General features: G+C 38.4%; 2 protein-coding genes across 5 annotated transcripts; one reads left to right on the top strand and one right to left on the bottom strand.

Moving 5' to 3' along the window:
- Positions 1-222: 222 nt before the first annotated feature.
- Positions 223-17020, bottom strand: LOC108602740 (E3 ubiquitin-protein ligase hyd). Of its 3 annotated transcripts, XM_017990893.1 has the most exons (18): positions 16931-17019; positions 16010-16207; positions 15675-15954; positions 15397-15614; positions 15055-15293; positions 14792-14982; positions 12660-14132; positions 10620-12590; positions 4431-5291; positions 4157-4367; positions 3226-4002; positions 2173-3174; positions 1962-2038; positions 1580-1902; positions 1304-1510; positions 1091-1238; positions 786-1016; positions 223-720 (listed from the first exon to the last, which is right to left on the bottom strand). In XM_017990893.1, the coding sequence occupies exons 1-18, from the start codon at positions 16990-16992 to the stop codon at positions 508-510; spliced, it is 8682 nt and encodes a 2893-aa protein (XP_017846382.1). In that variant the 5' UTR covers positions 16993-17019; the 3' UTR covers positions 223-507. The 3 variants fall into 3 exon arrangements, with proteins under 3 accessions (XP_017846382.1, XP_017846381.1, XP_017846380.1); XM_017990892.1 differs by having other exon boundaries at positions 10620-14132; XM_017990891.1 differs by having other exon boundaries at positions 2173-4002; positions 10620-14132; positions 16931-17020.
- Positions 17021-20063: 3043 nt separating this feature from the next.
- On the top strand, positions 20064-21796 carry LOC108602744 (tubulin alpha-2 chain). Of its 2 annotated transcripts, XM_017990902.2 has the most exons (3): positions 20064-20124; positions 20263-20787; positions 20900-21796. In XM_017990902.2, the coding sequence occupies exons 1-3, from the start codon at positions 20122-20124 to the stop codon at positions 21719-21721; spliced, it is 1350 nt and encodes a 449-aa protein (XP_017846391.1). In that variant the 5' UTR covers positions 20064-20121; the 3' UTR covers positions 21722-21796. The 2 variants fall into 2 exon arrangements, with proteins under 2 accessions (XP_017846391.1, XP_033149214.1); XM_033293323.1 differs by lacking the exon at positions 20064-20124 and having other exon boundaries at positions 20257-20787.
- Positions 21797-21820: the final 24 nt, after the last annotated feature.

Below are 21820 nucleotides of genomic sequence, written 5' to 3'. Positions count from 1 at the left end.
TAAAGTGTATGAAAAAGTTTGCAGCGCCAAACTTTAATCCTTTTTTTGTTTTTATCTGGGTTAATTGTTTTCCACTCCCTCCGTTGATGTTAACCCGTGTAGAACTTGACTATGTCACGTGTTTTATTAATAATTGGCTTTTATAAAAGGAGCACTTTCACATTTCGCCCAAATAGGAAAAAAGAAAAAAATACTTTATTTTTTTATATTAGATAACTGTTACGATTATAATTTTATTCCCTGGTTATTTTACATATTTATATATTGTGTTTTATTACATGTCCTTCAGTTTAAAATGTAAGCAAATCCTTGCCTTTACACGTGCAAACGTTTTCGATCGTAACCCGATGTGGTTTGTGTCAAGTTGTTTTATATAGGAATGACCTAATCGTTTGCTTACTTCACTCTGGACTCTATTTGTAAGTAATAAATGAGGAATGGATGTCCTTACATACATATGTAGCTGATTATAAATATGGTTTAAAATCAGGAAATGTATTTATCCTTTTAAACAAATCCAAAGTTTTTGGATTTAATGGCCATCAGCATTTTACTGCGTAAAATTGATTTGCTGGAATATAAGGGTATATAAAGACGAGATATACAAGTATTGGCGGTGGGAAGGTGAGAGTCATCTGCCGGGCGTATGGTCACAGATGGCAGTGGCTGAAAACCTTCTTCCGATGCTGGTAAAGCTGGCGACCCCGTCCAGAAATATACCTGAAAAATATAAAATATTTTTTCCATAATTGTATCAATAGTAGAAGCGCCATCCAAGTACATACCAAGTCCTGGCGCTCCAACGTATTCATTTTTTCTACAATACTCCAAAACCATCTTTTGAATTTTAATAGCTTGTCTGGACCCTCACTTGATTCGTCATTAAAAGTCGTATACGAAATTAATGTTGAGACATTAATATCACCGACACCATTCAAAAGTAAGCGTAGATCTTCAGCAGTTAAGCTATTCATACAGTTGTCAGGCAGAACGTCAAAAACACCGTCTTTTAAAGCCTGAAACATATTTTGACGCCCAACAAAGTTTATATTGTTAATCTTTGACGCTGTGCTTCATATACTACCATTACCTCGAGAGCTTTTTCTTGAGATTTGATTAGTCTGTACTCAGTGTATCGCCTGATGTACTCTAGTATGTTACTGGACGTAACAGGTATATCACGGCCTCCAGGGATTAGCTCACGGCTACCACAGCCTTCCTCTTTCATCAAATCAATTCTGCATAAAAAATAATATTCAATAAAATAACAGTAAGGAGACAAACTAGATAATGGCTCACTTACACAAAGCTGAGCTCCATTCGGTTTATGTTTCCTTCACCTTCCTTGGTCTGGGCGTTTTGTATTATTTGTCTAAATGACTCGTATAAAGCCGGATCGAAAAATGCAAGATCATGGAATTTAATCTTCCGACCTAGCATGTACTTTAATACATGCCTTTGTAGAAACAGCGGTAGCAATTCATTTTGTAGTAGGCAAAGCCCAATAAGCCTTATGAGCAAAAAGGTAAATTTTTGACATGATATTGAAATTTTAATGAGTTTGTGTTGCGTATCTTACCTGCCAATGTTTCTAAATGCATTAATACGTTCAAAGGATGCAAGACCTTGTCTTGGAGTATAAAAGCCTCTTTTACCCGGAGAATAAAACAGTGGTTCATTATCATCTTCAATGGGTTCAACAATTGCTGCCGAAGGAGATTTCTTTTGTTGAGCTTGAGCATTTGCTTCCGATTTTTGCTTAGATATAATTATCTCAACCGATTCATTAACTTTTTGTCTTAATGTCTCATCAGAAGACAAAACCGATAAAAGCTGGGGTGTGGGTATCTCCAGAAGCATGCCAGTTATTTTAGCAGCATGGGATGCATTTATTGAGTGGATCTGTTCAATAAATAATTATTGTGATTTATTTGTTTCCTGTAGAAAAAATATGTACCCACCCTTGGATATAGTCGTTCACCAAGCTGCTGTAGATGTACAGACAAATGATCGTTAGCGCTGTCTACAGTATTATTATCTAAAAGGGCAGAAATAAGGAAATGTTATTTTCTAATAGAGAATTTACACAAGTTAAAGTAGTGATCTACAATTACCAAAACAGTGAAGTCGACCAAGAACTGACAACTAGCCTAAAAAACTTGTAGAAATTACCTGTGTTGGAAACTGGAGTGTATGGCCTAGCATCAGCATTTAAGGCCTTTCGCTCTCGTGCTGTACGCCATAATATTTTGCTGCCTGTGCCACGTCTCTGTAGAGTGGGCAGATCCCGACTTGAGCCGGGCACAGTTCGACTTCTAAGTATGCTCGAAAAGGGCACACCATACTTACTATGGCTACCGCCGACCTGTACAGACTCAAGATTTGGCATTTTGGCACTGGCGAGCAAAGCTTCTGAAATGGATGTATAAAAGCTGCGCGCCACACCAGATCCTTCACCTGGTTCATCTTTGAAAGTGACTTTAACCCTATTAAATGTAATTGGAGGCTGTGCACGACGATTTTGTGTACCAAACTGAGCGTTAAGTTCTTTGAATGTTTGGATAATTAAGCTCTCACGATTACGTTCCAGCTTGCAAAGGACTAAATCGCGCTGTTGTCCATTTCGCAGTTTCTCCATATGACGTCGGAAACGCATTTCCTTAACTGGAAATCCCCGCAATTCTGGTAAAACAGAACCATGCTCCATACCAACATCGTCCATGAACACGCGTCCAAATAGATCAAGCGCCAGCTTCCAACGACTTAATAAAAAGTTCCACGATGGCAGCTCGGAACTTTTTGAGTTCCTCGTGTAAAACAAGGAACCGCGTATAGGGAACTGGATTGGCTCTTTGTCCTGACCATTATCACATTTCGTTTGTTCAATCTGCGGAATTGTGTCTAACGGAGATTTCTTGCTGCTTGATAAATTACTGTCATTGGATTCAATTTTCAAATTGGATGTGCCAGCCCGAACTATAACACTGCGAACTGCAGATATCGAACTGGAAGAACTTTGACCTGCAATATCATCTATGTTATCAACTTGGCGAGCCTGGGCCTTGCTTGGAGCTATAATAACTTCAGGACGTGTAGACTGCAACATGTCTGAGGGTTTGCTGTTACCCGGTGTATCATCACTCATTTCGATATCCTGGCTATCAATATAATCATCTAAAAAAAAAAAAGTATTATTGCACATGTTGTAAGAAAAGATTGAATTACCTTCCACAACTTTAAGGGTTTTGTTATCCTCCAAACACTGTTTTTTTTTTAATTGTATAAAAATATTAGGATCCGAACTATTATCGTCCTTGAATAATAAGTTGCTTGTCTCTGTTGTTTGCAAATCATCGACATCCATTTCTATTTCAGCGGATTCACTTGCAGCTGTACCAGATTTCAAGAAATTTGAAAAACCCAGCCTTGTGGGAGGTTGGTCAATAGTGTCCTTTTGGGCACCGCTTTCATCAGCTGTACTTTTGTCGGTGCGAATTACAAGTAATGATAGATTTGCAAATAACTCCTGCCTTTTTGAGTTTGGCTGCAGCAGGTGGGGCTTGTCAGCTAAGGGCATAGCAACATCAAGCGGCAAATCAAAATCATCCGGTGCGGAACAGCCTAAGCTAAGGGTTGAGTCAGATCTCTTAAAGAAAGCATACTTTCGAAAACACATATTCGATGTGGGCAGCTGACTTGTGCCAGAAACTCCTGTCTGTTTATCTAAAGTCGCGTCCTCAATGTTGGTTAATTCATCATCAGTATCATTGTCATTGTCCATTGTCATTGTGTTGGACAAATTATTGACACGACCGGATACAGTTTCATTCTTATCGTAAAATCCAGTGTCATTGCGCATATAATAAACAAATGCATCCAACACGTAGGCAATGTGACGCAACGCAGTTATATCTAGTACGGGTAAAGCATCCCTATGCTCCGATGTGTGTGCGCGCATCAGTGATAGGCAATAAGTAAAGAAGTCTCGTCGTGAGTTCGATCCTAAAATAAAATAAAAAAAAAATTTATGAGAACTCTGATTATAACTATATTGTCATGCAAAGCAAGATAAAAGTCGCGTTTAGTCAGAAAAGCCATTTTAAATTAAAAGATTTAATCACTTCTGTTAAATATTTTTATTATGAAACTTTCTTACCAACAACATTAACACCCACGGTCGCAGCAGTCGAGGGTGTGGTCGATGTCTGATTTGTGGTAGCTTGGGAGCTAAGGTTAAGAGGATGCAAGGGATGTGTTGGATCGGTGTAGTTAGTCAAATATGCACCAAACTTCAGTTGGGCTTCTGTACCATCCATAACTGTAAACATCCAGTCCCAAGTCGGCTTCAATCGTCTCTCCACAAAAGACTAAATAATATTCATTTAAGAATGTTTCTAAAATTGTATGTTAAATTTCATTAAAATGCATACCTGCACAGCTATTGCTTCGCAGCTATGAATTTTTAGTGAGGTTTCAATATCATTAGTTATGTTATAAGATAGTATACCCAAGAGCTCTGATATTTGGCGAATAGTGATGCCAAAAGCACGACCCAAATTACTAGCAGTGGTTGCCATGGTGTGCGATTCAACAGCCGGCGTAGTAACTGTTGTTGAGGGAACAGTCGAACGACGAAGTGCCATGGGATCAATAAACACCAAGTTGGAGCCAGTTGGCACACGAACAGATGATCTTGCATTCTCTCGGGTTCTGATTGCCCATTGCATGGTTTGTGGTGTGAGATCGTTCCGTGAGTTTGGATTATTTCGTCGTTCCAACTGTTGATCGTTAAAAGTGAATTCGTCAGATTGATCATCTGATTCATTCTCCTCGGAGCCATCTTCCTCCTGCGCAGATGAATCACCGGATTCATCCTCTAAAAAGAGCACACCAATGTCAGTTTCAGACCCAACAGCAGCGCCTGTCTGCACGCTTCGTTGCTGTGTATCTTGATGGCTTTGGTTGTCATCTGAGTCTGATTCGGTTTCAGCGTCGTTAAAAGTGAAGTCGTTGTCACTTTCCTCATCTTGCAGTCCTTCCTCATTCCGTTGATTTTCAATTAAGTCTTCATCATGACTGCTTAAATTGGTTTCCCGATTTCCAGCAATTTCCTCAGACTCTGAAGTATCTCGTAACGTGTCCATAGCGACTACATCATAGTTCTGTTGTACACTAAAACTTGAACTTTGACTATTGACCGCGTCGTGGGCACCTCCTGCCATTTGCTCGGTCGACAACGACTCGATATTAAAAGGGGCTAGCGGTTCAACGCTGAATAAGTCATCCGAATTCTGTAATTAAAAAAAAAAAAAAAAAAAAAAAAATTGGCTTTGAAGTAGTTGTGGTATCTCTCTAATTATATTAATATTTTGTTATTTCTATTATTTCACAATACATTTTGATAGTTTACAAATTAATAATATTTTTTTTTTGGAATTCTAATTACAAGCTCAATTTCACAAAAATAAATAAATCCAAGGATTTTCATTCATAAATAACATTACTAAAGATAAAGATATATTTATTCAATTATATAGATAAAAAGGTGGATGTGGATACAATATATATATTATGTATTATACAATTAGACAATGGACAATGACAATGATACTGATGATAAATTGACCAACATTGAGGACGTTCGTACGGAATTTTAAAAAATATAAATTTTTTTAATTTGGCGAATGTTTTGAAAAAATTTATGGCAGTTTTTCCTAAATTAAAAATCGACCAATTAATTTATTGCATATTCGCAGGGACGGTAAATAATAATTATTTTATATTTTTCAATCAAAAAAATCACTCACTTCTAGTAACTTTGAGAAATCAAGAACTATACCAAAATTGTTCTCAAAGGTCGATCTATGCATTTTTACAATTATTATAAATTTTTAATTTTTATTAATAATCTCACAAAATAATGATTAATATTAAGTTATATTTCAAAACTCAACCAGTAATCATTATGGCTGAGCTAAAAATATAACTCAAAAAATAATGATTATTTTGTAAGTTTTATTTTTCGCTCAAAAATAAAACTCAAGCTACTCTTAAAACATTTCTATAGGGAATATAAACAAATTCTATATATATTCTTGTTCCTTAGCCCAAGACCAAAAAAAAATTTTATTTTTCATTTCATTTAATGTTGAAATTATTTGTTTAATTTTACAAAAACTAATTTTTGCAAAGATTTTTGCGAGAGGTTGCACCTCAGATCCGACAATATTAATCTGAGGGCAGAAAATGCCCTTTCAACACTAACAGTGTCCAACTTTGTCAAGTTGATATAAATTTGGGTATTCATACTTTTTATTTTCCCAATACTGCATAATATCAGTATTTATATCGAATTGGCTTGCGATAAAAATTTGAAATTTTTACTACAAATTAATAAATAAAATTTTAATGCGTCTGGTATGTTCAAATTTTAAAAATGCCGTTAAAGTTATCGAAAGTTGCTAAAAGTAACGAAGAAATTTCTGATAAAATTTACAAAAGGTTATAGCAAAATGTATAAATTATAGATACGTCTAAGGAGGGGCTTCCAAACCCTGCTTACGGAAGAGCAAATTACCAAACACTAACACAATTAAAGATGCCGTTACCTCAATTTAGGAATGAAAAGAATTTAGGCCTCACCTTATTGTGTAATTTGCATTGGCTTATGCCCAGAGCATTTGATAATACTGAGTATAGGGCTTACACGCCCCTTGTCTAAAAGTTAGCGTATATGCCACAAATGATGGAAGCCTTAGTCCAGGAGCCCTGGATAGCACCAGGCAACAAAGTCTCAGGGCTAAGCTTTACTAACTACCACACTACACGACAACGGTAAGCTAGAACAATCATCCTTGTTAGGAAGGGTATCTACTCTCGACTACTCGATCTAACTGTCGTGGCGCTAGAATGCGACAAGGACGAGATCTAATGCTTGCCTCTGGCTACCTGGCGCACGACAAGCCAGCACCAACAGAAGAGCTTTGGCGGCTGGTTCACGAAACAAAGAAAAAATAACAGATGCTCATTGTGGGCATGGATGCGAATGCACACCATGGCATCTGGGGAAGCAGTGACACCAATGTGAGGGGTGTGTTACTATTAGAGTACTTACTGGAGGCTAATGTAGGTATAGAAAACGTAGGGGAGGAGCCTACGTATGTGAGTCCAGCCTCCTCCAAGTACTAGACTTAACAATCGGGTCAGGTAGGAAGGTACATGTCATGGAAAAGAGAGTACTTCAAACACCCTCATTATCAGACCTCAAATACATATAATGCACTATGGTCCCAAAGTCGATTCTTTTTGGCATAAAGTCGAAATTTCAATGTAAGAATTTTTTTGGCTGATGCAATCTTAAAGTAAATACATGGCACACATACAAAATATTTTTAAAAAAAATGTATAATTTTATGTTAAGTTTTTTGTGAGCTCTTAAAAGTAAAATGCTTAAAAAAAATAAAAATAGTTTGTTGACATTATTTTAATTTTTTCCACACATTATTCTACTTTTTTCGCGTCAATTTAAATAACTTAACAATGAAATAATGAAGATAATGGTATGTATTGTCTACTTTACATAGTATTTTTGTATAGTTCTAGTTTTTTAGTTGTGTATGTGTGTATTACTTATGTGTATTTGTGCAAACATTTAAATGCGTTCTCTACGTTTCGTAGAGGTTAACTAACAATGCCAAATTTCAAGTCCCTAGCTTTATTAATAGATTTTATGCCAAAAGCTTCAGTAAAAATTGCTTCAGTATGCTGCCTAAGGAGGACGGTGGAGATTCTAGGCAGTAAAATTCTGGAAGCATATAAGTCCATATGCAGACCATCAAGGCAGAAGCGATGTGGGAAACCACTACGGTGGACACCAAAACTAAAGAACGATGGCAAAAAAGTCAAGGAACTCTTCCATTTCGCAAAACAGGCGGATGAAGAGAGGGTCTGGAACGAATACATGACAAGATCACGACAATTCAAAAAAAGAAGTAAGGAAAGCCAAAAGAATTTGCTGGAGAACCTTCTGTGCAAGCATAGAGAAGGTCTCAGAGACAGCAAGACTCAGAATGCTTCTATCGAAGCAACCGGCAATCCAATGCCAACAGAAAACAAGTGACGGCAGATGGACGGAGGGCAGTGAGGGGGCGTTAAATGCCTTACTTGCAGCTCACTTTCCGGGCTGTACAGAAGCACAAAAGGTGAGTGACGCACTCGACGCAATGGTGAGAGAAACGGTTCCTAGAGAACTAACCGATCCCACCAAAAGCCGATGGGCAATCGATTAATTTTCGAGTTATAAGTCCCCAGGTATGAACGGGATAAGAAAGGCTATATTTGTCTGCGGTTTGGTTATGTGCCTGTCAGCTGGAGGACAGCCCACGTTATATTCCTGCCAAAAGCGGGCAACAGAGGGACTTCAGGCAAATCAGCCTCACCTCATTCCTGCTGAAAACACTCGAGATTCACATAAAAAATCCCGAGAGGTTCAAACTTAACCCAAGCCAACACGCATACACCGAAGGTAAACGGCGCTGCACTCGGTGGTCAGTATCAATGAAAAGGCACAACACCATGAAGATTATGCGATGGATGCGTTTATAGACGTATCTGGTGCATTTAACAATGTAGCCACAGAAGGAATATTGAGAGGCCTACAAGCCAACTCTGAAGACCTATGGGTCAGATCCTGGATCAAAAACCTGTTGAGCTGCAGAGGAAGGGAACACCGCATGGTTGTGTCGCCCCTATTATGGAACATGGTAGTGGAAGAACTAATGAGCAAATTTGACAGTTATCTTGAAGGAGCTTTAAAAGAGGTGCTGAGGTGGGCCAAAAGAGCTGACCTTCACATCAATGCAGACAATTCTGAACTGGTTCTATTCACTAAGAAGTATAAAGTTTCCAGATGGATTCCGCCAAAAATAAAAGACATTCAACTAATACCGCGCAAACAGGTAAAATACCTATGGTTAATAGTGGACTCCAAACTCACATGGAAGTGTAATGTAGAGAACAGGGTGAAAAAGGCACTGTTTCATTCTACACATCACAAAGGATGTTAGGTAGCACATGGGACCTGTCGCCCCGACTTACACGTTGGATCTACATCATACTAGTCTCGTGGACAACATTCCTAAAATCAATGGAGATAGAACAGCGGCAAGCATTAGTCTGCATAACGGGGGCGCTGAGAACACCTCTAACGAAAGCGCTAGAATTGTTTCTAGAATTGTCCTAGGTGTCCTCCTTCTGGACATTCAAGCCCGCCTAACATCATACAACAACATAAGAATACAGCCCTTTGAACACAGCTCAATCGGCAATGGCTCTGAAAGAATAGCAGAGTACATAACTCTCCGGGACAACTTCAAAAATATCCGTACTATGCTGGGACCAGACTGCAATGGTACAATGGTCTTAGCCAATGTATAACCAACTTTTACACAAACGGCTCCAAGAAGGAATTAGGTGTCGTAGCAGGAGTCTACTGTGCTCGTACAAACTACTTGAATACTGCGGCATATTTCAGGCGAAAATATTCCCTACAATGAAAGCCGTAGAAGCGATCCAATAACAGCTACTGTCTACACTAGGTACAGTAAACTTCTTTGTAGACAGTCAAGCAGCAATCAAGTCACTCAGAGAATCACGCGATCACCTCGAAGATTGTGTGTATCTATTGGATACCATGTCACCAAGGACCAGAGGGCAACGAGACGGTAGATGCTCTTGCTAAAAACGGAACAAGACGAAACAACATTGAGGAGCAAATCCGAATTCCATTAAGATAGAGAGCTGTACAGAGGTACAGCGATATGGTGAGTAAATCAGCAACCGAGGCAGAAAGATGGAAAAGCACAGCCAACTACAACAACAATGCTACTCAGGGATACTAACACTGCCTATGAGCGTCTCACGCGAAAAAACTGGACCTGACAGAAGATGACGGCTGCAGGAAATGTAAAGAGCCAGGGGTCAAGATAACACTAGCACACCTTCTATGCCAATGTCCGGCACTTGCAAGAACGCGCATAAAACACATCAACAAGTGCGAGATACGCTAAAAACAGCAGCCAGGCTAAGCCCCGGCTCGATACTGAGGTTTGCTAAAAGCATCAACATACTAAACGAAATAAACAACACCTAAACTCTGCGTGACAGACTCCGGCAATACCAAGGACCTAAAATGGTTTACATATGTGAGGCTACCGTAAAGTACAATATATAAAACACAGTTCAAAAGAAGAGGTACTTACAATTAATAATAATCCTCATAAATATTATAATTATATAGATAATTAACAAAAGAACTATTGTCGTTTGTTGATTTGTTAACTTTAGAAACTTATATTATATTTTTTCTCGCTCCCTCTTCTATTATCTGCAATGTTATATACAGAACAGAAACAGCAACCTAGCACAACAGACAACAATAAAGCACAAAAGACTTACGACTTTTATTTCGTTTATCTAATGAGCAGTGTGTGTGAGCAGACACTATTTGTTTTGATTTTGAAATTTTTATAAAAAATTCATAAAATGTATAACCAAATTATCTGCGTAATAGATAGTAATATTATTATTATTTAGATTATATTGTAATAAATTTTACTTACGTCCAGGCTTGATGACGACATGGTAAAGGGCGCCGTGGGCCGCACAACACCCAATCTCACTGGTGCGATAAGTGCTTCAGATACTTCGCACAGCTCTTCGATAGATATTTTATGCAATGTTTGAAATACTTTGACACAACTCTGCACATATTTGTTGCAATTTGTGTGACTTTTGCGTTTCTCCGGGTTTGGTTGTTTCTCTAAGTTAAAAATTACAAAAACACGTGCAACAGATCGTACAAATCGACGTGCAACTTCCTCAGCTTTAACACAACGCTCGGCAACAGAATAGTTTTGCAATTCACGCACAAGTGTCAATAAAAGCGTATCCAGATGATCAGTGGTGCACTTGACAATTAAATTATGTGTGAATTTGTCAAGCAATGTGGATCCCTGCTGATGTTTCATATATAAATTAAAGTTCTCTGGACTAACGCCAGTCTCAGTGCCAGCTCCAGATGGATCAGCGTCAGTTCTTTCATCGGCACCGCTCATGATCATGGCACACACTGCTTGCCAATCGATAAGCAGACGTTCCAAGGCTTTTCTGGCAAATTTTGGCGGCTCCAAATCATGATCTGGCATGTCATTGTCTGCATCTAATGATGAAGATTTGCGATTTGTAATGGACGCTGGATTATTTCCATTGCCCGCGCTGTTGCCGCCGACATTACGTACTCTGACATTAAAGCGATATTGCCGCTGCTCCACTATTTGACGACCTACCGTTTGTATGAGAAAGAGCAATATTGATTCGCCTTTCGAGTTGAATTTGGTGACCAGGTCCGTGCAGGAGACAAGCTTGCAAAGCAATGCAAAACGCTTGGTAAGATTACCTGCAATCAAAGCCTTGCATTTACACTTCTCCCAACAATCGCAGTACGCCGTAGGTGCCGTGCGCTTTAGCTTGCAGTCGTGGCCCTTGTGGCAGACACGTGCGCATTCAGTGCAACAGCATAAGGAGCCTGTTAGCCCGCATGTCTTGCACTCGAATATGTTTTGATTGATATGATCCGCGCCGGTCCAAGTAAAGGAGCACGTATCGTTGTAGCAGATGACATGCAAAGGCGACTGATCCGCTGGCGACCCGCTTGGAAATATCATGGCGTCTTTTAGATGTGTTTCTTGCTCCGCCACAGTTAAAATTGTGTTTAATAAGATTATACCCGCTTCGTAAGCTCGACAGGAGACAGCCAGCATAAATGGCGTCTGACCTTGTGCATCCTTTGCGCTGAGGAGCTGGTACAGAAATGGGCGCAAGGCCTGACTAGTGCACATGTGCTGTAGTATCATTAATGCGTGTTCGCGACGCTGTTGAAGATCAAATGTATAGTTGGGCGAGCCCATTTTTCCGGTAGTCGTTACGCTAATTTGCGCTGAGGACGACGACGATGAGCTAGGCAGCAACTTTGTTCTCTCACCGTCATCTTCCACGTTGTCGCTTGATGTAGCAGCGGCACTAGCTGCTGAGTCCACAGACCAAGCTGCTGGCATATATGAGTGGTCCTCACCTGCTGCATTGGTCGCTTGACTGTTTTGTTCCGCCTGCTCAGTGTTAATCAGACGATGCATCATGTCGCGTAGACTAATGCGATTATCTCGATTAAGTGAGCCAGCAGCTACTGCTGAGCTGATGCTGGCAGAGACTGTGGCAAAGCTGGAGGTTTCAGTAAAGCTACCACTAGCTCCATTACCACCACCAGCAAATGCACTGCCATAGGCCAGCGTTGAAGAGCTGCGCGGTAGCGAGATTCCAACTGCAGTTGGTTTTTTTTGTGCCTCGGAGCTTGTGCTAGGCAGATCTACAGCATGGGCATCCTTGTTAGAGGTGGGAGCACATGTGACAACACAGGCATGGATAATGTTGCGACTGCCATCACAGCGCTCTTCCACCACCATAGAAGCAGTGCAGTTCCCTGCAATCTCCCTACGCTCTTCCTTCTCCAGACGCATAAGTACAGCAAAGCAATTCTTGACATCGCAACGTAACACATGAGGCATTAGCTTTTGGCTTTCGAACAATAAGGCTGTCATGCATACCTTGGACTTTAAATTGTTGCCACTTGCCGATGATGGGAGGGATATGGTGGCCATGGTTACAGATTTAATCGGCGGTAAGTCAAACCATTGTGGATCTTTAATTGAGCCCAAGCAGTCTTTGGCCAGCGGATAAAGTGCTCCATTACCATCTCTAAGCACAATAGTACTGCTGCTGTTTCCATTGCAGTCGTTGTTACAGGCCATGGTAATGTTGCTACAAGAGGCGCCAATGAATGACATGCTGTCCGTAGGAAACTGACAATTTTGCTCCTGCTTGCTATTGTACAGATTATATAAGCTATAATGAATTTTTCCGTGTACTTTCCTAATTACGTGAATACCACGCGTATCCACAGCTATGGTTAGCAGCTGAACGCCAGTTTGGTCAGCGCCAATATTGATTTTTTTTGGTTGCTTTTGCAGCCAGTCTGGTCCACGTGCGGAGACGGCAGTGCGAAAGATTTGAACATCTTCACGTCGTAGCAGGCGGCACTGTTGCCAGTCATCCTCTTTGCCCTCTTCTTTACTATTGCTATTGTTATTAATGTTAGTAGTGTTGCAGCTTAAAGCTGGAAATCTGACAGCTACATAGTCGCCATCAACTTTGAGCACCTTACCAACGGGACCCACTTTATCTTCGACAAAGACTACGTCCTTTAATTGCCATAGCTCCTCATCCTTTCTGCTTTCGGGGCAATTATTGTCCTCTTTAGTAGTCATGCGCTTTGTGCGTTTATGTGAAGTGACGCTGCCTGTGTCGCTGCAGGTACTTGATGCTGGTGAAGGCGGTGGAGGCATGTCAATACGATCGTTAGATTCCTTGCTTGTCGTTCCGCCAATTTGAGCACTACTTTTGCTTGAGCATGTTGCTTGCAGATTTGCAGCCTTTGGTCCCTCTTTGTCGATAGTTAAAGTTGTAGCTGCTTGCAAAGCTTGTGCTTTTTCGGCGCTTACTGTTGATCCTACGTTAACAATTTTCATGCGACAAACGTCAGTAAAGTCCCATATGGAGTTTAAAAGTTGGCCAACTTTTGGCACACCGTTAGTGCAGGTGAAACCAATTGAGCCAATTTGAAAAATAGGACACTTCTTCATTATAACTTGCGAGCCAACGTTTATATCAGTCGTAACAATTTTAAACGGTTTTTTTGTTTTGGTCCGAAATTTATCCCACAAATAGCGACGTTGGTCGAACGGAAGCACTCCCCACCAATAAATGTTGTTATTATCTGTCCTAACAGCGGTATAGAGGGAGCAAACATGAATAGTTTGAATGGGATCTAGATTGAACTCATTAAAAGCTATCGAAGTGTGCTCGAGCTTGGCTCCAAGATATCCCAGTTGCTCGTCCATCCAGGTAGCCACTCGATTGGACTCGGTGACAATGGAGCATCTTATAAAATTCGCTGACATAAGCTCAACTTTTTCAGCAATATTTAGTGTTATAGTCTTTGGATGATAAACATTGTCGGCCTGCAAGAATTCAGATAACAAAGATGAAAACATTAATAGGTATATCGGCAAATTTGCAGGTCGCCAACGTTAGCTCGTACAAGATATACAAAATTTACCACTTTTTATTATTGTAATCTGATTGCATTAGTAGCTTTATGCTTAGTGACAATTATGTATGTGGTTTGGGTAGTTTTAGTTTTAATTATTGAAAACAAAAAAAAACGTGTGATTTAAAAAAAACTGTTTTTATACACTTTGACATTTTTGTTAAAAATGGTATCATGAAGTTGTATAAATGTATGTAACAGGGAGAAGGAAGACAAAATGAGTCGATATAGCCATGTTTGACTGTATGAGTACGTGTTTCTCAGCTACTATATGAGCTAGAGCTATAACTTAGAAATTATTCGCATTTAAATTTTTAATATAGACAGCGGGGTGCGCTTGTTGACGCGAGATTTTTCGTGTATTGAGTGTGTGTATGTGTTTGTAAGTTTGTACGTGTGTTTGATGCGATGCCATAGTCAAAGTGTATATAAAAGTTGGTTGCGCCCAACTTTAATGCGTCCACTTGTTCAAATTATTTTGAAAGAGGCTTTATGTATTTATCTATTGAGCGCTTAAACTATAAATTATCTTTATTGGATTTTAACAAAATTAATAGGCATGTTACTTACGTCTGATTTATGGGGCTCCAATTCTGACCAACGCCACTGATGCAATTCTCCAGTTTCCGATAGAGCTATAAATTCGGAATATAGAGCTCCAATAGTTTTAAATCGAATTGTGTTCTTATCGGGCCATGGTTGCAGCTCTTCTGATATCCATATGGGTGATGGTATTGAGGAAGTTTCCTTCTTTTTAGTATCTATATTAGAATATATTTGTAAATAATGGTGATATGATAAAACAATATAAATATAAAATAAGTTACCATTACCTGAATCTTTATCCCATGTGTAATCTTCTTTATTTATCCAGCGACGTGGGCCGTAATATTGTCGGTCCCGCCATCGACTAAAGGCCTCGCGATCAGCATTTGCTGAAGTTATTTGAGCGGATAAGCTACTACTACCTGATATAACGCCACCCGAAGACCCCGAAGCGCGGGTCGATTGATTATCTACTCCACTTGAGCCCGCATTGCTCCTTTCACTACGTATGCGATCAAAAAGCAAACTAGAAAACGAAAGTTTTTATTAATAAAAATAGATTAAATATTGAAATTATTGTTAAAATTATATTATGTGAAACGCACAGAGAAATTATAAGAAAAACTTACTTTCTGATACTCGAATAATTGCTAAAGATTTCTTCTGAAAAAAGGCCATCGGATGGATCAATTATGACGCTACTGTTATCCCCTGAAAAACCATTGTCCAATAATGAAATTAAGTCTTCCGGAACATAATTGTCCCCACCCTCTTCAGTATCTTCAGCTTCCTCGTCATCGCGTGAGAGTAAATTGTTTACAGCTAAGTTAACGTCGAGATTAGTGCGCTATAAGTACAAAAAGAACAGATCAACCAAAAAATAAAATCAAAATAAATTAAGACTGACCTGAAGCTCTCTAATTATCAGATTTCGACTCTTTCCCTGTAGCACTACTTCGGCTTGTGAAATAAGCTCTTCAGGCACATAAGTGGCAGGCACTGTTACAAGGGGTCGATTAGAAGCGCTGCCTCCAATTATAACACCTGTGCTTCTGGAACCAGACCCTTGTCCGCTTGAATTTGTTCTGCCAGTGGCTCGAAGTAGTCGAGCTCTAGAGCGTGCCATTGGCCGGGATGATGATGGTGCTTTTGGCGCATTTGATGCTGTTGCTCCTCCGGTTGAAGCACTTGAAGAAAATTTAAATTAAATTGCTGCAAAAGTTGTAGAATCATATAACATACCATTTGCTGTCCGATTTAGTCAAATCAAGCTTCTCAGAAATAATGGAAAAGGCAACTCGAAAGGCCTTTCCGTCTTCCAGAAGAACACCGATATGATTTGGTCCAATAACCACTTCTCTCACAGGAATTTTTAATTGCTCAAATATTCTGTGCGTGCCAGAACCGAACCGGTTCACTTTATCGGACACCTCTCGTATTCTAAATGAAATATACAAACAATAACTTAAATATTTGTAAAATTTTACCGGTTGGTTTTGATTAAATTTTTTGTATGATTTCAACATCATTTACAAATTAGATCTCTATTTAGCCGAAAGATAATAATTATGCTCAAATCCTTTTCTTCCTTAAACTATACTGCCAATCATACGCGTTCCTGAATAATTAAGTATGTTTATACACACACACACACAGCCTTACATACATATGCATGTATGCAAATTTGCGTACGCAAGTATTTATCTCTCAGTACATATATTCACACATTAAACGTATATATTATTTATAGTAGCTTTTAATTAGAAATTTAAATATTTTAATTTTTGCAAGGATGTGCACATTCATTACAAAAACATAGTACGGTTTAATGGAATCATAAGTACTTATATATGCATACATACATAAATATAAGTATATGTACATATGTTCATGTATTTCTTTGAATGTTGACTATATTACGTACATAACGCAATTGTATATACAAAATATTCATATGCATATGTACATATCGGTTTCTTATAAAGAAGGTATTTAAAAAAATACATAATTCATCCTCATGGGTGCAATATTTTTATGTTTGAATGTATGTATATTTATGCATGCATCAGTGAACGATACCAATCTAGAAATCATCTGCACATGTGAGCCATGTACATATGTATGTAATTCAATCTGTTCTTACACATTTTCTAATTATCTTACCTTTCTATGAACTGTTCATCAGTGCTAGGTAGCGGTTGCAAAACAAATTGCATTGAAACCATTATAAGATTCTTTAATTATACAAAATACAGATTTTGCTAATTTTCATTTCAGCTTGAAATATGTAACTAATAGTAGGGATGCCACAAAAAACTTGAAAAATAATCTATAGGATTGCTTAAGTTTATCGATATAAATATCGATGAGCTTAACATTGACATGCCAATCATCAAATATATACACTGAATTATTGAAACAACTGAATTGGTACATCGTACATCGATATTTAAATGCTTAAAAGCAACATTTAAGTATGAGTTCTCTATTAACCATTATTAAAGCAAGCTCCAAGTTTTGTGCTGCTCTTAGGTTGCTTTCAGACGAGCTCTTTAAAGCGACGCACTTTACTTCGCTGTCGTGTGAAGCCACGAAACTTATGAGCAACGGTGAGCTATGGAAATAGAACATGTTCTATTTTCTTGCCCTTTTTTTGAGTTTTTCCATCGTTCAACTTGACCCATTAAAATGCATACGTAAAATGTACATAACAGAGAACGGCAAAAAGTCCACACACCCCTAAAAACACAATGTGTACCCCAAAAAACACAATGTGTACCATTGTAGTACTGCCACACACACTCGAAATTGTGGTTGAGACCACACGACAATTGCTTGTGTGTGGCCTAGGGATCCGAGCAATAGTCGGCTATCAGCTTCCTGAAACAAATACTAAAATTTTTGTATGTGTTCTGTGTGCTTCTGTTTTGCGACCTGCTGTCGCGTCGGCGTTACTGCAATTGCACACAGACTGCAAAGGCACATACACACATAAATATGAAAACTAGTATTAAGTTAAAGCACTTGCTTTAGAGCAAGAAATATATTTCAATATATTTAATTTGACCTGTACAAGTAATAAAATATTTCGCTGACCTCTAGCTGCATTTGGGAAATATTGAATGGGCATTCTGTTACAGAATGTTTCTAACGTTTCAACATTCACATGCGCTTCACTTATTTTTTTTTATTATATGGTCCTATTTATTGCAAAAGTACTTTAAGAACAAATAATATTTATTGGTTATAAGTAATTTAATACTCAATAGAAAAATATACACATATACGTAATATATGTAATACATACATACATACTATGTATGCGTTCATGTTGATACAAATTTGTTCGCATTAAATGCATATACGCAAGCTCTGCAGCAAGCAAGCGAGATTATTTCTCGCTTATGCCAGCCGATCGCATTTCGGACTTGCGTTCATTTTCCTTTACTCTTGCTTCTATGTGGCCTGAAGCCTTCTTGAGCGCCGCACACACAATTTGTGTTGTATGTGTGTGCTACCATTGTTAAAATGCTTAAAAAGTTCCACAATTGCCATTCTCTGGTACAGAAGTGTGGAAATTTTAAATCAATGTAAAACAAAACAAAGGTTATTAATTTAAAAATTTAATAAATGACTTGCTTGTTAAAGAGTTTATTATTAGGTATAAAAGCCGAGTAACTGTCTCTTAATTAAATCGGAAATTTATATTTATCTTAAAAAATTTTCTAATATTTAATCGATACCCTCTAATATTTCGGATGGATGTTATTTATGTGTGTTTGGTAATGATAGCCCAGCGCTTTTATTAAAACATAAGTAATTTCTTTATTCACTAATTGTGATTGTCACTGGCACGTCTTGCTTCATCGAAACAGAAGCACGCAGAAATATTTTGACTCTTTGCTTGTGTTTTGCTTCGGAAAGAATTGCCTGCGCACAAAATGCTACTGAAATCATTTTTTATACGCACAAGTAATTGCATTGTGTCTGATCCACAATTTCGCATGTGTGTGTGTGGCAGTACTACCATGGTGTTCGCGTTGTGTTCTTAGGGGTGTGTGCACTTTTGCCGCTCTCTGATACACATACACACATGCAAATATAATTTCGTCAGAGTTCTAATCAGAGAACGACAGGAGTGACTTTTTTAGCAACATGGTATTATACTATTATTTTATATTACTTACATTTGCTCAACTTCATAATACTCTTTTCCATTTTTTTTTTATACACTTTGACTTTTTTGTAATATGAAGTATTATGAAGTTGTGCAAATGTATGTAACAGGGTGAAGGAGGCGTGGCAGACCCCACAAAGTATATTCTTGATCAGCAAGACAAAATGAGTCGATATAGCCATGTCCGTCTGTCCGTCTGAATGTTTAAGCAACCCGAACGCTTTTATTTTATTTTTTTATTTCCTCCTCCCTCCCCAGCAAATCGGAAAAACACGATATTAAGCAATAATAAAATATTTAAAAATCTGAAAAAAATCACAAAAGCGTTTGGTTATGGTTTTGAATTTTAGAAAGTTCGGTTTAATAACTTAGGAGTTATTCACATTATAATTTTCTATATAGACAGCGGGGTGCGCTTGCCGACGCAGGCTTCGGCGTCGCTGCTGACGTTACAGCGAAAACGAGCTGTGACGCGTTATCTGTTTTGTGTGTATGTGTTTGTGAGTGCGTGCGTGTGCTTGCTGCAATGGTCTAGTCAAAGTGTATATAAAAGTTGGTTGCGCCCAACTTTAATTTTTTTTTATAAAAATGTCAAAGTGTATAGAAATTTGGTTTTTCTTGTGTAAGTTATTATAAAGGAAAGATTGAACACAGGCTATATTGCAAGACTGTTACCAAGGTTGTTTTAAAATAACATACAATTTTTAAAATTCAACTTTTCTAATTATGTATTATATATATATATATACTTGAAACTTAAATATTTAGAAAGGTTTTTTTGTGTGGTAAATTTAACATAAATCAGCTAAAAATATTTAGTGTAAATAGTTTGCTGGGGGTGGTAGAATTTTAATTTAATAAGTTTTTTAAATAAATTTAATTTTAATTTAAAAAACGATGTATTGAGAAGTATACCTATAAACAGATGTTTCTTAAGAAGTCACGTTTTTAGGATGATACGATTACTTTTTCTGATTGGATTTTTTTGCGTGTATACACTAATTAATTAATTTTATTCTTCACTGATCACCGACCTACTGGTGAAAATGTGTTCAAGTTGTAGCTGTGCCCCTTTAAGATGGGCTATAAAAAGACATGCAGAGGCAAAGCTCTGGTTAGTTGTATTCCAGCTGTGTTTCATTATAAACAAACGCTTGGATATTCATTATTTATTAAAATGGTTAGTAAATCATTTTTTGTCAATAAATTTCTAGGCATCATAACTTATTGATATTTATGACAAGCTTCAATAAATATCTGTAATTGTAATTGAAATGTAACTCGATTGACTTTTTAAAAAATTCATTTTTATATGCAGAGGGAGTGTATTTCAGTTCATATTGGTCAGGCCGGCGTTCAGATCGGTAATGCATGTTGGGAGCTATACTGCTTAGAGCATGGTATTCAGCCTGATGGGCATATGCCTTCGGACAAAACTGTTGGTGGTGGTGATGATTCTTTCAATACATTCTTCAGCGAGACTGGCGCTGGGAAGCATGTGCCACGGGCAGTTTTTGTTGATTTAGAGCCGACTGTAGTCGATGAGGTGCGGACTGGCACGTATCGTCAATTGTTCCATCCTGAACAGTTAATTACTGGAAAGGAAGACGCTGCCAACAATTATGCCCGTGGTCATTACACCATTGGCAAGGAAATTGTCGATATTGTATTGGATCGAATTCGTAAATTGGCCGATCAGTGTACAGGGCTTCAGGGATTCTTGGTATTCCACTCATTTGGTGGAGGTACTGGCTCTGGTTTTACATCGTTGCTTATGGAGCGCCTCTCGGTTGATTATGGTAAAAAGTCTAAATTGGAATTTTCGATTTATCCAGCTCCGCAAGTACGTATGAATATACTTTAAAACAAAGATATTAGATATACTAAAACATATATATGTAATACGAAACTAACCAAATTATCCATCACTTATTGTTCTTGTTTATATTCTCAAGGTATCGACTGCTGTTGTTGAACCATATAATTCAATTTTGACTACTCATACCACCCTGGAGCATTCGGACTGCGCATTTATGGTTGACAATGAGGCCATCTACGACATCTGTCGTCGCAATTTGGACATTGAGCGTCCCACCTACACGAACTTAAACCGCTTAATTGGACAAATAGTTTCCTCAATAACCGCTTCGTTGCGCTTCGATGGAGCACTCAATGTGGATCTAACTGAGTTTCAAACCAATTTAGTGCCCTACCCACGCATTCACTTCCCTCTCGCCACATATGCTCCCGTAATTTCCGTTGAAAAAGCTTACCATGAGCAATTAACTGTCGCGGAAATAACAAACGCTTGCTTCGAACCCGCCAACCAGATGGTCAAGTGTGATCCACGACATGGAAAATATATGGCTTGTTGCATGCTCTATCGTGGCGATGTGGTACCCAAAGATGTGAATGCAGCCATTGCCACAATCAAGACAAAGCGCTCAATTCAGTTTGTTGACTGGTGCCCAACTGGTTTCAAGGTAGGCATTAACTATCAGCCACCCACTGTAGTTCCCGGCGGTGATTTGGCTAAAGTTCAACGTGCTGTATGTATGCTTTCAAATACCACTGCAATTGCTGAGGCTTGGGCTCGCTTAGACCATAAATTTGACCTAATGTATGCCAAGCGTGCATTTGTCCATTGGTATGTGGGAGAAGGCATGGAGGAAGGTGAGTTCTCTGAAGCTCGAGAGGATTTGGCGGCACTTGAGAAGGATTACGAGGAAGTAGGAATAGACTCGATAGGAGAAGTAGAGGAAGGTGACGAATATTAATCATTTATTAACGCACATGTTCTTTGATGTTGTCATCTACAAAATATTATATAATTAATGATGTCAATTTAAAAATAAATATTTACTAATTACTAAGCA

The sequence above is a fragment of the Drosophila busckii genome, chromosome 2R, assembly GCF_011750605.1.
Source record: "Drosophila busckii strain San Diego stock center, stock number 13000-0081.31 chromosome 2R, ASM1175060v1, whole genome shotgun sequence".
Classification (NCBI taxonomy): Eukaryota; Metazoa; Arthropoda; class Insecta; order Diptera; family Drosophilidae; genus Drosophila; species Drosophila busckii.
Note: the sequence above shows the minus strand (reverse complement) of the source record. Positions and strands in the feature narration are given on the sequence as shown.

Bases quoted from the DNA above. Each gene is read 5' to 3' on its own strand.
- LOC108602740 (XM_017990891.1), bottom strand. From the start codon at position 16,992: ATGGTTTCAATGCAATTTGTTTTGCAACCGCTACCTAGCACTGATGAA. The intron at 4,368-4,430 runs GTATGCATTTTA...AATATTATTTAG, and splicing joins GCGAAGCAATAGCTGTGCAG to TCTTTTGTGGAGAGACGATT. The intron at 721-785 runs GTATGTACTTGG...TATATTTTTCAG, and splicing joins CGTTGGAGCGCCAGGACTTG to GTATATTTCTGGACGGGGTC.
- LOC108602744 (XM_033293323.1), top strand. From the start codon at position 20,257: ATGCAGAGGGAGTGTATTTCAGTTCATATTGGTCAGGCCGGCGTTCAG. The intron at 20,788-20,899 runs GTACGTATGAAT...TATATTCTCAAG, and splicing joins CGATTTATCCAGCTCCGCAA to GTATCGACTGCTGTTGTTGA.